Raw genomic sequence first — 15,344 nt, 5'->3', positions numbered from 1 at the left:
ACACATTGAAATATACTACTGACATTTTGTGGGCCTTAATCTTGTCACTAAAATGTCATATTCTTTCTACCGGGAAGTCAATATGTGGTGGAAAAGTGGTTCACCTGCTTTTGTAAGAACAGCCTGTAAGGGTAAAAAAAGAAAACCACAGCCCCAAAATGGGCCCACTTAGGTTAAAGCCCCAAGTCAACAAACTAAGACTTAAGACCTAAACTCACCACAGTTTCGGCTCCCTAGGAGCGTAACTTTTAATTAGTCAATATAGGATTTCCTGGTCAATTCTAGGAAATTTACTGATGGGTCCCTTTTACTCCCCTTAAGAGGGCAACCTTGCCTATACAGTGCATTCCTTGTTAAGAAATTTCTTTCTTGCTCTCTTTTAGTGCCCTCCCTCTGCCTTCAAAAACCTTCCTTCTGTTTAGCTCAGTGGAGCTTCCCTTTACTTGCTTGATGGGATGCTGCCCACCTCACGAATCATTTGATAAAGCCAACCAGATCTTCAAATTTGCTCAGGTGAATTTTGTTTTTGAACACTCTACCAAACACAGTCACATGAGCTTCTAGGGAGTACCCCGAATGTGGGGAGAGCCATTGCTCTCAAGGAAGAACCAGAATGTGGCAAATTATAAAGCCAACGGAACAGCAAGGAACTAGGAAAGATTGCATTTAGGTAATTGGGAATTAATGAGGAACCAGCAGTCAGAGCTGCTTAAACCTCCAGCCTCGTGGCTGACTGTAAAACTTCTGGTAACCATGCAGAACGGTCACTGGACAGAGAAAAATCGTCCATATGCTTCCAGTCCGGATACTTCAAAAAATGTCCTCCAATGTCCTATAAAAATGTTCATACAAAAAAAAAAAAAAAGCCTACTGGTGGGGAGGCTAATTTCACTTAACAGTTTACATGTTAACTTTTACACAGGGCTTACATGCACGAGTCAAGTTTCGGCCCGAATATTCGGCTTTCTGATTTCTTCCCTCTTCTGGTAATCTCAAGCGTTACTGGAATGCAGAAATAATCTGCTGGGGGTGACAACGTTGCAGTCTGACCCCACTGTACTTGTCTTAACGCCTGGCAGGAGGCCAGTTCAGTCACATGTGCATTTATCTGCCGGCAGTGTAGATGGAGGGACAGAGCCCACAGCTACCATCTGCTGCCCTCCCCCAGCATCCCTCGAAATGAAGACAAGGTGGGAGTTTCTCCTAGAGACGGGAGCAGAGTGTACTTCGTGGTGCGCCCACTGGAGTGTTTCCAGGAAGCAACATTTGGACCCCGCACGTTAAAAAGCAAAAGAGACATCCTGAGTATGGCTTCCCCTGTGAGGACGAGAGGTCGTCGGTCTGGTGCAGATAAGATCCAGAGAGGCCCGCAGACCCCTGTCTAGATGGGTCACACACCTCCCCCGTGTGCCTGTTCCCACTCCCACGGCTCAGCTGGCCCGCCACCTCCGTGTCTTTCACCACCCCGTGGCCCCTCGGACATCTGAGTTTGCGATCCCCACTCCCAGCCCCTTCTGCGCTCCTCAGGCAGATACGGTACTTACAGCTGCATGACCAAGTACAAGTGATTTGGGCTTTCGTAAATGTCTTCCAGGGCAACGATGTTTTCATGCTTGATCCTGAAAGAGAAAAAAGCACACACACATACACACACACACACACACACAGAAGAGTGAGTATAATTAGACACGAAAACTTTAAAAAACAGACATCATTAGAGCAAAAACTTCTAAGACCGAATCCAAATTCCATAAAGTGACTTTTGAGACTCTTCACAATCTTGTCCCCAAGCTTCCTTCCAGACCTATTTCCCGATATGGCTCTCCTGCTCTCTGCTCCCCTTCATCCCCGAGGTGCTATTTACAAGCTGGTGACTGTGGATTTATGGTTGTTCCGGCATGTACATCCCAGCCTCCCTGCATTCATTCATGTGAATCCCAGCAATGGGCCAAACCTGTAAACATCCCCTTACCTTTCAGGGCCCACCTCATCCGGCTGAGCCCCCATGGGGCGTGTAACCGCTCCCTCTTCCACAGTCCCACAGCGGCCCTCACACACCGGCCTCAACAGGTCACTGTGTGCAAACCAAACCCATCCCCCTCACAGGCTAGATGTGCCAGGGAACAGATCCACTGTCAAGTTCATGACTCCAGTGCAGGCAAAGGAACACCAGACTGACCCCTCCTTGGGGTGGGTTCTAGTCACCGCCATCACCAAAGGTCAACCCAGCACCCCAAGCTAACTAGACTGGTGCTAATCAAAATATTGTTCCCAAGCACAGCAACCAGCATCTCCTGGAAGTCTGTTAGAAATGCAAGTTCTCAGGCTTCACCCTGGTCCCAACAGATTCAGAACCCCTGAGGGCAGAGGCCAGGAAGTGTTTTTAGTAAGATCCTTAGATGATCTGTATACCCAAAGCAGAAATTCTGCAGTCAACCAGTGCTTCTCGAGCTTCAGCGAATCACCTGGGATTCTGGCTACACTGCACATTCTGATTCGGTGGGTGCGGGGCGGGCCTGTGGGTCTGCATTTATGACAAGTCCCTGGTCCGGGTAGCAAAGTCCTAACCACAGAACCAAGAGAGAAGGAAACAGCCTAAGGCCAGTCCCTGGAAATATCCATTAAGAGTAGCTGTTGCTCAGACTATAAGGCTTGCTATTTACTTAAAGCATTTGAGAGAAGAATCATTTCATTATTCTATGAGCTAATGAACTCTTACCACAAGCCTTTCACTTAAATGACTGCCGAGCCATTTAAAAGCAAGAATTTCATGTGCAGATTCCCCTGATCCCCTGAAAGCAGGGACCACGTCTCACTTACTTTGTTCCCCCCTCATACCTAGCATCGTCTGCTTAATAAACGCCTTCTGGATGAATGACCGATACGTGAAGGTTGTCCCTATTAACCAGCGAGAATCATTATTAACTTAGGGGAAATGGAGGCCATTTTCCTAAGTGTGAGATGCCTTTCCCTCAAAAAGAAGCTTATTAGGTGGAACAAACCAGAATATGATCTTCCCTCTGAGCAGATGAACAAAGAGAACAAAAAAGTTAACTGAGGGTGGCAATGTTTTGCTTTGATTTCTACAGCTCTGCTTAGTCAATGCAGTTGCTCGTTCGCAGAAGCCAAGACGGCATTGCACGAAATTCACATTTCATCCGCATACAGCACATAGAGCTCCAGCCTGCTATTTATTTCTTAGCAGTGGCTACTTTGATACCTGAGCACAATAAGATCACAGTACATTACAGGAACCAAGTAAACTATGCTACCAAGGAAACCACAATACATTAAGTTAGGACTGCTGAGATCCCAGATGTTTGTGGAATTATCATTAATGGGTCTTCTGAAAGAATTATGACCACAAAAAAAGTATACAGCATATGAGTTTTTCCCAATTTTTACATTTTTAAAAATTCGCAGTTAGAATCATTCACAGGGGCACAAACATTGTCTTTCAGTGAAGTTAACTGGGGGGGGGGGGGGGGGGGGGGGGTTAAGTAAGAGCTCAGACCAATGAGAAAATGAAATAATAGGGTTCATGTGAAAGGGTGCCAGACAAAATTCAGGGTATCCTGTATGTCTAATTCTAGATAAACAACAACCACCTTTTTAGTGTAAGTCTGTCCCGAATATCGCATTGTTGTTTATCTGAAATTCAAATGTGATCGGGCACCCTCCATTTTCATGTGCTAAATCTGGCCACCCTAGTTACATGAATCACAGTCAATGAGCCTCTAAACTGAGCTTAGAGATTTGTACCTGCCGTTCTACCCTCTCTCAAGGTTGAGCCAAGGAGGCTGTTTGAGTCCTGGAGTACAGCCATTAACACAAATTCAACTATATACAAAGAATCAACTATGCACAAAGTGCTTGCCCCGCCAGAATAGAAGACTCTCATAAATTAAGAATATAATCCCTTCTTTGGAGGCAAGGGATGGAGAAATTAAAGTGTACTTAACCTGCCATGTCTTACATGAGTTCTTGCAGTGGCTGGAATGATACGGGTCCTGGCTATCCCCCCTCAACTAATGAATCAAGTAGTCAAGCAAATGTCATTTACTGAGTTGCTTCCATGTTCCTGGAAGAACACAAGAAAAATACAAAATGAGATTTTGCTCTCAAAAACTTATCACCTAGCTGGAGACACCCACGAAAGCAGTGAGAAAAAAATTAAGAGGCAAACTCTAGAGTACCACCATTAGGTTCAGAAAAAGCGAGGCCTGGGGCACCTGGGTGGCTCAGTCGGTTAAGCAGCTGACTTCGGCTCAGGTCACGATCTCGCGGTCCGTGAGTTTGAGCCCCGCGTCGGGCTCTGGGCTGAGGGCTCAGAGCCTGGAGCCTGCTTCCGATTCTGTGTCTCCCTCTCTCTCTGCCCCTCCCCCGTTCATGCTCTGTCTCTCTCTGTCTCAAAAATAAATAAAACGTTAAAAAAAAAATTAAAAAAAAAAAAGAAAAAGCGAGGCCCTGGAGGGGCCAGAATTACAGAGAAGGCCTCAGAATGGACGGGCACTGGGCTGGATGGATGATGTTTGAATAAACATACTTCAGAAATTTCAAAGAAATCCTCGAATGGCCTCTTAAATGTCTCTTAAGAAAGTGGTTTAACTAACTTGTAGATACGAAGACATGATAGAAGAAAACATTCTGGCCCCCAACAGTTGTGCTTAGGTATTTTATGCCACCCTCAGACTCTTAAAATCTACAAAAATTGAGCTCAAGATTTTAAGGCCGGGGCACCTGGGTGGCTCAGTCAGTTAAGTATCTGACTCTTGGTTTTGGCTCAGGTCATGATCTCACAGTTCGTGGGTTCAAGTACCATGTCGGGCTCTGCACTGACAGCATGGAGCCTCCTTGAGATTCTCTTTCTTTCTCTCTCTGCCCCTCCCCTACTTGTGCATTCTCTATCTCTCTCTCTCTCAAAATAAATAAATAAAATAAATAGATTTTAACATTGTTTTAGGACTAGGTGGCCTTCACAAATGCCATAGGAATATCCATGCACACATGTCTGGGCACCCACCAGGGACCAGGTGCAGCATGAGGAGTCCCAAGAATGCCAGGTCAGCCTGCATGGAGCTCACACGGGTGGGCTTCCAGCTGCAGCAAGGACACTTCACAGGCAACCTTCCTTATATTTACCAGAAACCAGCCTCCTCGTAATTAGTAGGGACTCCTGGGAGCAACAGAGAACAAGCTTAGACCCTCGCCTCCTACTCCTACAAATATCTGAGGGATAGAACATCTGCCTACTGTTCTCTTCCTATGGCCGACCAATCGTCCTCCAACGTGGTTTATTTTCCAATCATGCTATGGCCACTCTCACTTTTCCAGACCTGAGAGCAGTCATCCCAGTGTAAATTCTAGCACCAAGAACACGGTATTAAGTAAGAGATGTGAACTAGTAACCATTGAGAATGGATGTTATACTTTCGCAAATAAAGCCTAATATTAGGTTCATTACAATTTTTTCATGTTTATTTACTTACTTTTGAGAGAGAAAGAGAGAGCACAAGCAAGGGAGAGACAGAGAGAGAGAGAGAAGGAGACATAGAATCCGAATCAGGCTCCAGGCTCTGAGCTGTCAGCACAGAGCCCAATGCAGGGTTCAAACTCACGGACCGTGAAATTATGACCTGAGCCGAAGTGGGATGCTTCACCCACTGAGCCACCCAGGCTCTCCGGGTTCTGTTTTTTTTTTTTTTTTTTTTTTTAAAGCAGCTGCACAACTGTTGGCATATAAAGAATATACGCTCCACAGGGGTAGGGATTTTTAACTGGTTTGTTCACTACCATCTCTCTAATGCCAAGAAAAGTAAACAGCAGGTAGTATTTTCAATATGTATTTGTTGAATGAATCAATGAATGAATGAATAAATTTTAAGTGTTGGGTCAATTAAATGACCAGATCAGTTTTATCTGAACTTCTACCAAACAAAATCTCCTTTCTTAGTCTTGAGCTTTTGAGCTTAAAGGTTTCACCTTCAGCTTCATTAAATTCAATCTTTTGAGGTTCAATGGAGTGCTTCAAATGATCGAGAATATTCTGAATTTTTATCCTCTCGTCTATTATGTTTACTACCCTTCTCAACTTTGGGCGATCTACATATTTGCTTGGTACACATCCATCCCGATATGTCTGGATCCAAATTCCTAAAGTCTTAAGTGGGAAGGTTACAAGTCAGAGCTGGGCTCTGATATCATGCCAGAGACCCTCATCAAGATAACCCATGACATGAATCAGCTGGCTTTGACGGCTGTCATGCTGTAAAAGCCCAGCAGGTCCATCATCTAGCCTATGTTCTACCATCCTATCCATAAGGAAACAATTAGATTCCTTGCTGAAATGACATTCCTCAGTTTTACACACCACGTAATACTATTTAAAAGGGAAATGGAACGTTTGGGAAGATTTGTTCTTAGTAAACCCATGGTGGCTCCTAGCAACCACTACAGTCTTTACTAAACGATCACAAACCATCTGCTTAATTTACTGTTCCCGAATTGTGCTGTGCCTTGAAGCCAGACTTCCCAATCTACACATCTCATAGCCTACCTGGTTTATGTTTGGAAAACTTGCCAACACCTCTTACATTCTTTTCTTGAGCATTTCAACCGTGACTCTTTTGTGATAGTGGAATCTCCTCAGTCTCCTGGGATGTGAGACATCTAAATCTAGGGACGAATGAATATTATCACTTTCATTAGGCCCTGCTTACACAGCTGTTTGATATAGACCATTTACTGAGTGTTTACTACAGGCACACCTTGGCAGGTTGCTGGATTGGTTCCAGACCACCACAATAAAGGGCATTTCACAACAGAGAGCATCAAATAAATTTTTTGGTTTCCCAGTACATATAAAAGTTAAGTTTACACTATACTGCAGTCCAGTAAATGTGTCATAGCATTATGTCCAAAAAAAAAAAAAAAAACCCACCAAAAAACAATGTGCATACATTAGTAGAAAAAAATAACTTATTGCTGGGGCACACACTGGCGCTGGCTCAGTCACTACTGCATGCAACTTTTGACAGTGGGGTCATGAGTTCAAGCCCCACGTTGGGCGTAGGGCTTACTTCAAAAAGTACTTTCTTGCCAAAAAGTGCTGACCAACCATCATCTCAGCTTTCAGTGAGTCATCATCTCTTTGCTGGTGGAGGGTCCCCACTCAATGTTAATGGCTGCTGATTGATCAGGGTGGTGCTTGCTGAAGGTTGGGGTGGCCATGGCAATTTCTTCAAATAAAACAATGAAGTTTGCTGCAAATGACTTTTCCCTTCATGAAGGATCTCTTGGTAGAAGGTGATGCTGTTTGATAGCATTGTACCCACGGTAGAACTTCTTTCATAATCGGGAGTTCGCTCAAACGCCACTGCTGTTCTCTCAACTGGGTTCATTCGTACAGTCTTCTAAATCCTCTGTTGTGGTTTCAACGGTCTTCACAGCATCTTCACTGGGACTAGATTCCATCTCAAGGAACTATTTTCTTCGCTCGTCCAGGAGAAGCAATTCCTCGTCCATGAACATTTTATCACAAAATTGAGGTGATTCAATCCCATCTTCGGGCTTCACATCAAATTCTAGTTCTCGTGCTGTTTCCACCACATCTGCGGATACTTCCTTCACAGAAGTCTTCAGCCCCTCAAAGCCCTTTGAGACACTTAAAATCACTTTTGCCAAACTCTTGTGAATGTTGATGTTTTGACCTCTTCCCAGAATCACAAATGTTCTTCATGGCATTTACAATGGTGAATCCTTTCCAGATTTTTCAATTTACTTTGCCCAGATCCATCAGGTGAATCACTCTTTATGGAAGCTCTAGTCTTACAAAATGTTTTTCTTAAGTAATAAAACTTAAAAGTCAAAATGCTCCTTGATCCATGGGCTGCAGAATGGATGTTGTATTAACAGGCATGAAAACACCATTAACCTCACCGTACATTTCTATTAAAGCTCTTGGGTGATCAGATGCATTGTCAATGAGCAGTCATAGTTTGAAGGAAATCCATTTTTTAGGTCTCAACAGTGGGATCAAAATATTCAATAAACCATGTTGTAAACAAATGTGCTGTCATCCAGGCTTTGTTGTTCCGTTGAAAGAACACAGAGTAGACTTAGGGTAATTCTTAAAGGCCCTAGATTTTCGGAATTGTAAGGGAGCTTCATGTTAAAGTTACCAAATGCATGAGCCCCTAACAAAAGAGTCAGGCTGTCCTTTGAAGCCAAGCACTGATTTCTCCTCTGTAGCTATGAAGTCCTAGATGCACCTTCTTCCAATAGAAGGCTGTTTCATCTACATTGAAAATCGGTTGTTTAGTGTAGCCACCTTCTTTAATTATCTCAGCTAGACTTTCTGGATCACTTGCTGCAGCTTCTACGTCAGCACCTGCTGCTTCACCTTATGCTCTGATGTTATAGAGACAGCTTCTTACCTTACACTTGATCTTAGGCAAAAGGCCGAGAAGCGAGGTTTCTTACCTTAAACATCATGAAGCTATCTCTACTAGCTTCACACTTTTCTTCTGCAGGTTCCTCACCTCTCTCAGCCTTCACAGAATTGAAAAGAGTAAGGATCTTGCTCTGGGTGAAGGCTTGGCTTAAGGGACTGTTGGCGGCTGATTTGATCTTCTGTCTAAACCACACAAACTTTCTCCACACCAGCAATAAGGCTGTTTTGCTTTCTTAGCATTTGTGTGTTCACTGGAGTAGCACTTTTAATTTCCTTCAAGAACTTTTACTTTTCATTTACAACTTGGCTAACTGTTTGGCACAAGAGACCTAGCTTTCAGACTATCTCGGCTTTCAGCATGCTTTCTTGACTCAGTTTAATCATGTCTAGCTTTCGATTTACAGTGAGAGATGTGTGATTCTTCTTTTCACTTTGAACACTTAGAAGCCATTCTGTGGTTATTAAGTGACCTAATTTCAATACTGTTGTGTCTCATGGAATAGGGAGGCCCGTGGAAAAGGAGAGAGGTGCAGGAAAGGCAAATCAAGAACAGACCGGTCAGAACACACACAACAACAGTTATCAATGAAGTCTGCCATCTTGCATGGCATGATTTGTGGGGCCCCAAAACAATTACAATAGTAACATCAAAGATCACTAGTCACAGGTCACCGTAACAAATATAATAATAATGAAAAAGTTTGAAATGTTGCAGGAATTACCAAAATGTGACACAGAGACACGAAGTAGGTAAATGCTGTTGGAAAAAAATGGCACCAACAGACTTTCTCAACACAGGGTTGCCACGGCCTTCAATGTGTTAAAACCAAACAAAATCCCTCCAAAACACACACACACCCCACAATAAATGCAAAGTGCAAATAAAATGAGGTATGCCTATATGTATCAAGACCATACTAAGTATTTTTCATTAGTTTATTTAATACACCAATCCTATGAAGCCGCTACTGTGAGATAATGAAAATATATATTGGCCTCTGCCCCTGGTTCCTGGCACAGAGTGGTAAGAAAACTAGGAGCATCTCTTATGTTAATATTTGGCCTCTAATGCCATCCCTGACATATGGCTTCTAAAACTTACAAATTTCTGGGTGATAGGAGTGTCTTTTTGTTTAAGTTTATTTATATTTTGAGAAAGAGAGAAAGAGTGCACATGAGTGGGGGAGGAGAAGACAGGAAGAGAGAGAACTTCAAGCAGGTTCCATGCTGTCAGCACAGAGCCCAAGGTGGGATTCAATGTCGGGAACTGTGAGATCACGACCCAAGCCCAAATCAAGAGTTGGATGCTTAACCGACTGAGCCACCCAGGCACCCCTGGAGTGTTTTTTGTTCTAATGAAACTGAGTGGGTTCCTGGATGACTCCTTGGTGAGGGCTGGTCACTGAAAAAAAACAAGTCATCATTGGAATTTTCATCCCTGGTCCCCCACTTCCCTGGGGAGGGGAGAAGGGCTTAAAACAGAGTTAATGATCCATTCTACCTACATGATGAAGCTTCCACGATATCTCAAAGGTACAGGGTTCAGAGTTTCCAGGTGGGCAAAGACATCCATACCAGGAGGGTGACATGCCCCCAATCCACAAAGATAAAAGGCTCTATGCTCGGGAATCTCCCAGACCTCGCCCTGCGTATCTCTTCATCTGGCTATTCATCTGTATTTTTCATCATACCCTCTAATAAATTGGTAAACATTGTATTTCCTGGAGTTCTGTGAGCTGCTCTAGCATATTAATTGAACCCAAAGAGGGGGTCATTGGAACCTCTACTCTTGAGCCAGTTGGTCAGAAACACAGGTGACAACTTGGGCTTGAGACTGGCATCTGATGTGCTGGGGCTGGGAGCAGTCTTGGGCTGAGCCCTTAACCTGTGGAATGTGACACTATCTCTGGGTTAGAATTAAGTTATAGGACACCCTGCTGGTGTCCAGAGAATTGCTTGGATGTGGGGGACACCCACACATTTAGTGATCAGAAGTGAACTTTTGCAGTGTTCTATGTTAAGTAGTAAAGGAGATACATAGGGAAGAAACACACAATAGGCGAGAACTGGGTTTTTTCCCACATATGAGATAATAAAATGGGAAAAATTAGTTCAATATATCATTCCCCCCATTTTTAAAAGAGGAAAACTAAGACACCAAGACATTAAGTAAGTATTCCAAGGTCATACAACTGGTAACTGGAATTGCCAAGAGTCTAACTCCCAAGTCCATGTTAAAGCACTTATACTATAACTTTCTGTAAACTAAGTTATAATGAGAATATGGAAGAACGCATATAAATTCAGTTATTTGTATGAAATCATAACACCTAAAGTCAGGACATTACATTTCCTAACTAATGATACAATACCCACTTCTGGGGGTACAGAGATTTGAACTATCCTGAAATCTAATGGAAGCTCTCAAGATCCTTAGAAACATCCTGACACATGAAATCCCAGTGGGTCAAAATGAGCCAAAAAAAGAGATATTCAGAAGCAGAAGGAATAGTTAGGAGTCTAGAAATTGAAACTAGAAAGGGCCTTGCATCAGTCCACATCTGCTAGTGTCATCAAAAGGAACAACAGGGGCACCTGGGTAGCTCAGTTGGTTAAGTGTCCAACTCTTGATCTTGGCTAGGGTCATGATCTCATGGTTCATGAGTTCAAGCCCTGCATCGGGCTCTGCACTGACCATGCAGAGCCTGCTTGGGATTCTGTGTGTGTGTGTGTGTGTGTGTGTGTGTATGTGTGTGTATATGGAAAATAAATTTTTAAAAAAAGAATAAAGTGGACAAAGATTTGGTGATGTCAGCTACAAGCAAATGGCAAACCAAGGTGCCACTAACTTTGCATAGCTTATATAGCTAAATCCTATAGTTCATCATTGTCTTTCTAAAGGCCAAACAGACCTTCATACATAAGGAACATTCATCCCCAAAAAACATACCTTTCTAAAATGCTCATGTTTCAAAGGAACAATGTCACTAAAAGCAGATTTAGGTGAAAATAATCTGACTTAGTTTTAATCACTTGGCATCTACCAGGCCCAAAGCAAACATCAGCTGGTACATCCATGCTCAGAAAGTAAATGCTTTACATGGCAATCTATGCTAAAGTTTCCATAATCACCAATGAAAGACAGATGAGCTGGACAGAGGGAAGTGGACTCAGGCACAGAGAGAGAGTGAGAGAGAGAGAGTGAAAAAGAGAGAAACTGACTGGGAGCACAGCATACATGGGCATTGATGCAGAGGCCTGCACACGTGGTAACTGACAGCCAAGCAAGAAATCCCGAAAAAGAGCCAGGAAAACATTTGAAAGTTAATTCATGCAAAAAATTGTACCAAATGCACAAGTAGGCCCTGTTCCAAAGCCCCCAAGCCGGAGGGAGCATCGGGACCCAGAGAACAGACACTCTATGGAACGCACATGCGTCTTTGAAACAGCCGCACCATTTCTCCCTCCCGTTAATTCTCCACAGGTCAAAGATTCACAAATTTTGAACTCCATGTTAAAACAAGGAATGTTAGGAAAACAGAGAAGAGGAGAGAAAGGAAAGTTCCGTATATTTTCTCTTCCTTATCCTATCATGGATCGTTGATCTGGAGGGGGAGGAATGGTGGCAGCAATTACGAGTATTGCTATAATTATCAGAAGAAGGAAAAGGCAAAAAAAAACACCTTTCCATTGTGTGATCACTGGAAATGGTCAATCATCTACTCTGGTTAAAAGGGCCACTGGAACATAAGAGACAGGAGACAAGGTGATTATTAACTGAGACAGAGCAGAGGATGGTGAGGAACAGATCTCCACATGGGAGCTCAAGATGAGGAAGTTACGTCAATGAGTGGAGACAGGCTTCCTGTCCTCGTGTCTCAAACACTTACGCGTTAATTGTCCAGTCAGGAAAAGTCCCTTCTCCGGGGGAAAAGCAAGCCCCTCTTTTCAGATAAACACCATAAAAGACTAGGTCTTTCACTACCCATCACCCCCTTTTTTCTAAACCACCTGGAAAATTTAAATGCCAGTCACAAAAAAGATCCTATAGTTCTCAGGCATGGCAAATTGCCTCAAAAACATTTGGAGAATATTGTGATGTCTTGGAAAACACTCTGGTGTGTCTAAGTAAACACAATGCTTTCAGGAAATAAAGAAAATCATTTCCTCCTTTTTCCTAGGTCAGATTATCTCCACCCTCACCCCCACCCCCTCCACTTATAAGCAGCACAGGAAATAATGCTGAGAAGATCAGGATACTGTCAGTCACAAGGGAAAGTGGTAGAGTTGAAATATTTGCCAGATGGCATTAAAAAAGAATACCTTCCCTTTTTATAACTTACCAGGCACATTCACAGATGGTACTTCATTTCATTCTCACAATTCCACAAAGTAGGCATTATTTTTCTTATTTTGCAGATGATCGCTCCCAGTTTATAACCACTTAATTGTTCTCTCTCCCTCCCTTGCTCTTGCTAACCATTCTCCAGGCTGTCTCCTGAACCATCAGCCCACAAAATAAAAGTGATTAAACTTCTCAGCTTGAAATCCTTCCATAGCTCCTCATAGCGCAGGATGAAGTCCAAATGACTAGACACAACTTACGACGTCCCATGTTGCTTGGTCCTTACCTGCCCTCCCATCTCCACCATTGCACCAAAACTTTACTGGCCTCGGGCAGCTCTCACATACCTATGCACACCTTCCCTTTCGTATCTTCTCACCAACCGATGCATTCTCCTAGACGGGATTCATTCTACATCATCCAATGAGGACCCTTTGCTATTCCTCACCTCATGCAGGATGGATCCTCTCTCTTCTGGACCAGCCCAGTTCTTTGATCACTTTGTTGCTATACTGCATTGCATCCATCTGTCTGTATGTATATGTGTGTCCACATTTAAATGGTTTTATGTGCAGAAAAAATGTCTAAAAGGATACACATCAACCAGCTACTAATAACCTCAGAAAGTGTGCTAAGGTGGTAGGGGATTTTCATCTTGTAGTTTTCCTGTGCCAGGATTCTTCATCTGAACCAAAGAACAGAGAAAAAGGATTCAAGGGACCATTTTCTCACTTCTCCGGAGGAAGGTACCATTCTAGCTGCATAGGAGAGAAAGTTAATTCAGAACATACCATGAACGCCTTGGGGCATTTGAGCTTGATTCTCTCACTGAACACAAGTAGAAAAATGCTCCCAGACCGCTACGCTGCCAGACTTTCACAAAGAGGTGCTTTTTCAAAAGTTCTTGATCAAAATCATTAACACCTGGTTCACCAAAATATATCCAAAATGCCGGACACAAAGAAATACATACTAATTAGTCTAACTGCTCAAGAAACCAAGAGATTAGGTTGTATCTCAGCTCTGACACATCTAACTGCAAGATTTCAGACAAGCCATTAAATACTTTCTGTCTTGATTTCCTCATTTGTTAAATGAACATTAAAGTATATGGTCTCGGGGCACCTGGGTGGCCCAGTCGGTTCAGTGTCTGACTTAAGCTCAGGTCACGATCTCATGGCTCATGAGTTCGAGCCCTGTGTCGGGCTCTGTGCTGATAGCTCAGAGCCTAAAGGCTGCTTCAGATTCTGTGTCTCCCTCTCTCTCTGCCCCTGCCCTGCTCACACTGTCTCCCTCTCTCTCAAAAACAAACATTAAAAAAAATTTTAAACATATGGTCTCATTTTTTATCTGTTTACACATACATATCTATGTGTAGAGGTAAAATATGCTATGTATACACATGTATGTATCATATTACATATACGGTGAGATCTTGTCTGTTGACAATATGGGCGGCCACAGGAAAGACCAGAATTCAAAATCCAAAGCTTCAAATCATCTCTTTGCCACCAGCAGATGGAGCTGTAATCAATGGGAGACTAAAGAGCAAAGATGGGTAAGTGTATCAACTACATCTTAAGAATGCAAGGCAGTTTTATTGTTGTTGTTTTTAAGGAGTAAGTACCACATGTGATACTCTCTCATTGTGAAATAAGTTTTGCTTTGAATTCTTAAAAACAAACAAACAACAATTAAAATCCTTGTGTGCAGCTGACCACGTTTTCAAAAAAGGCATCTCCGGCATCCTTCGCACCATGTAGAATACACAGGGTGGGGGCCTGGCCAGCATTCCCTGACAGCCTTGGGAGGCAAGGCTAGCGCCTGTAACGGTACCCTGGGGTGGGGGTCGGGGGCACTACCTTGACTGGCTCTGTCTCTATGGGACCGTATTCTGGTGATGTCACTTCCCAGGGTCTCAGTTTTCTCATCTAGAAATTAACTTGTCGAACAGGATCCTCTCTGAGGGCCTCTCTAGTAATCAATGAGTTTAAAATGATAATGAGGCAGAGTGAAGCGAAGTATATAGGAGCCCCCAAAGCTTGACTCTAAACTGATATTCAGGGTTCTCTAGGATAGTGCTTGCTGCACAGAAGCCTGGATGACAACTCTTGTTTCAACAGGCTCTTCTGTGTGGGTAAGTTCATCAGTTAGCCACGGAATAGAATTTCTTAAGGTAGGAAGCCATTTACATGGAAAAGACCTCCTTTTCCCTCCTCCCACAGTCAGCCTCTGCAATGCAGTGGACCAAGTGAGAAATGGCTAATTAATTTGCTCATGTCTAGAAGAGCTCCAGGAGACCCAGCTGATGCCTGGTGGTCTTTAGTATGAAAGAGAAAGAAGTTGGGTCCAAATCAGTGTGAAAAACCCAACACATACCAACATTCACTGAATGTTCTAAACAATGAATAAATGAACGCACAATGAATTCTGGCCTTCCTAAAGTCTTACAGACCAAAGATAATCAAAATCTGGATACCTGAATGGAAAACAAAACAAAACACACACACACACACACACACACACACACACACACACACACACACA

At 43.2% G+C, this 15,344-nt stretch overlaps 1 protein-coding gene across 4 annotated transcripts in view; it reads right to left on the bottom strand.

Moving 5' to 3' along the window:
• Positions 1 to 15,344, bottom strand: part of CAMK1D (calcium/calmodulin dependent protein kinase ID) — a 507,262-nt gene that overhangs the window by 167,690 nt on the left and 324,228 nt on the right. For 3 of the 4 annotated variants that reach the window (XM_049626848.1, XM_049626847.1, XM_049626850.1), the window contains exon 3: positions 1,545 to 1,619. In XM_049626848.1, the coding sequence (XP_049482805.1) occupies positions 1,545 to 1,619 (75 nt within the window). Of the gene's footprint in view, positions 1 to 1,544; positions 1,620 to 3,976; positions 4,433 to 15,344 lie in introns of those variants that run through there. The other variant, XM_049626851.1, reaches the window with a different exon arrangement.

This window comes from Panthera uncia, chromosome B4 (genome assembly GCF_023721935.1).
Source record: "Panthera uncia isolate 11264 chromosome B4, Puncia_PCG_1.0, whole genome shotgun sequence".
Taxonomy (NCBI): domain Eukaryota; kingdom Metazoa; phylum Chordata; class Mammalia; order Carnivora; family Felidae; genus Panthera; species Panthera uncia.
This window is presented reverse-complemented; position numbering and strand designations above follow the sequence as displayed.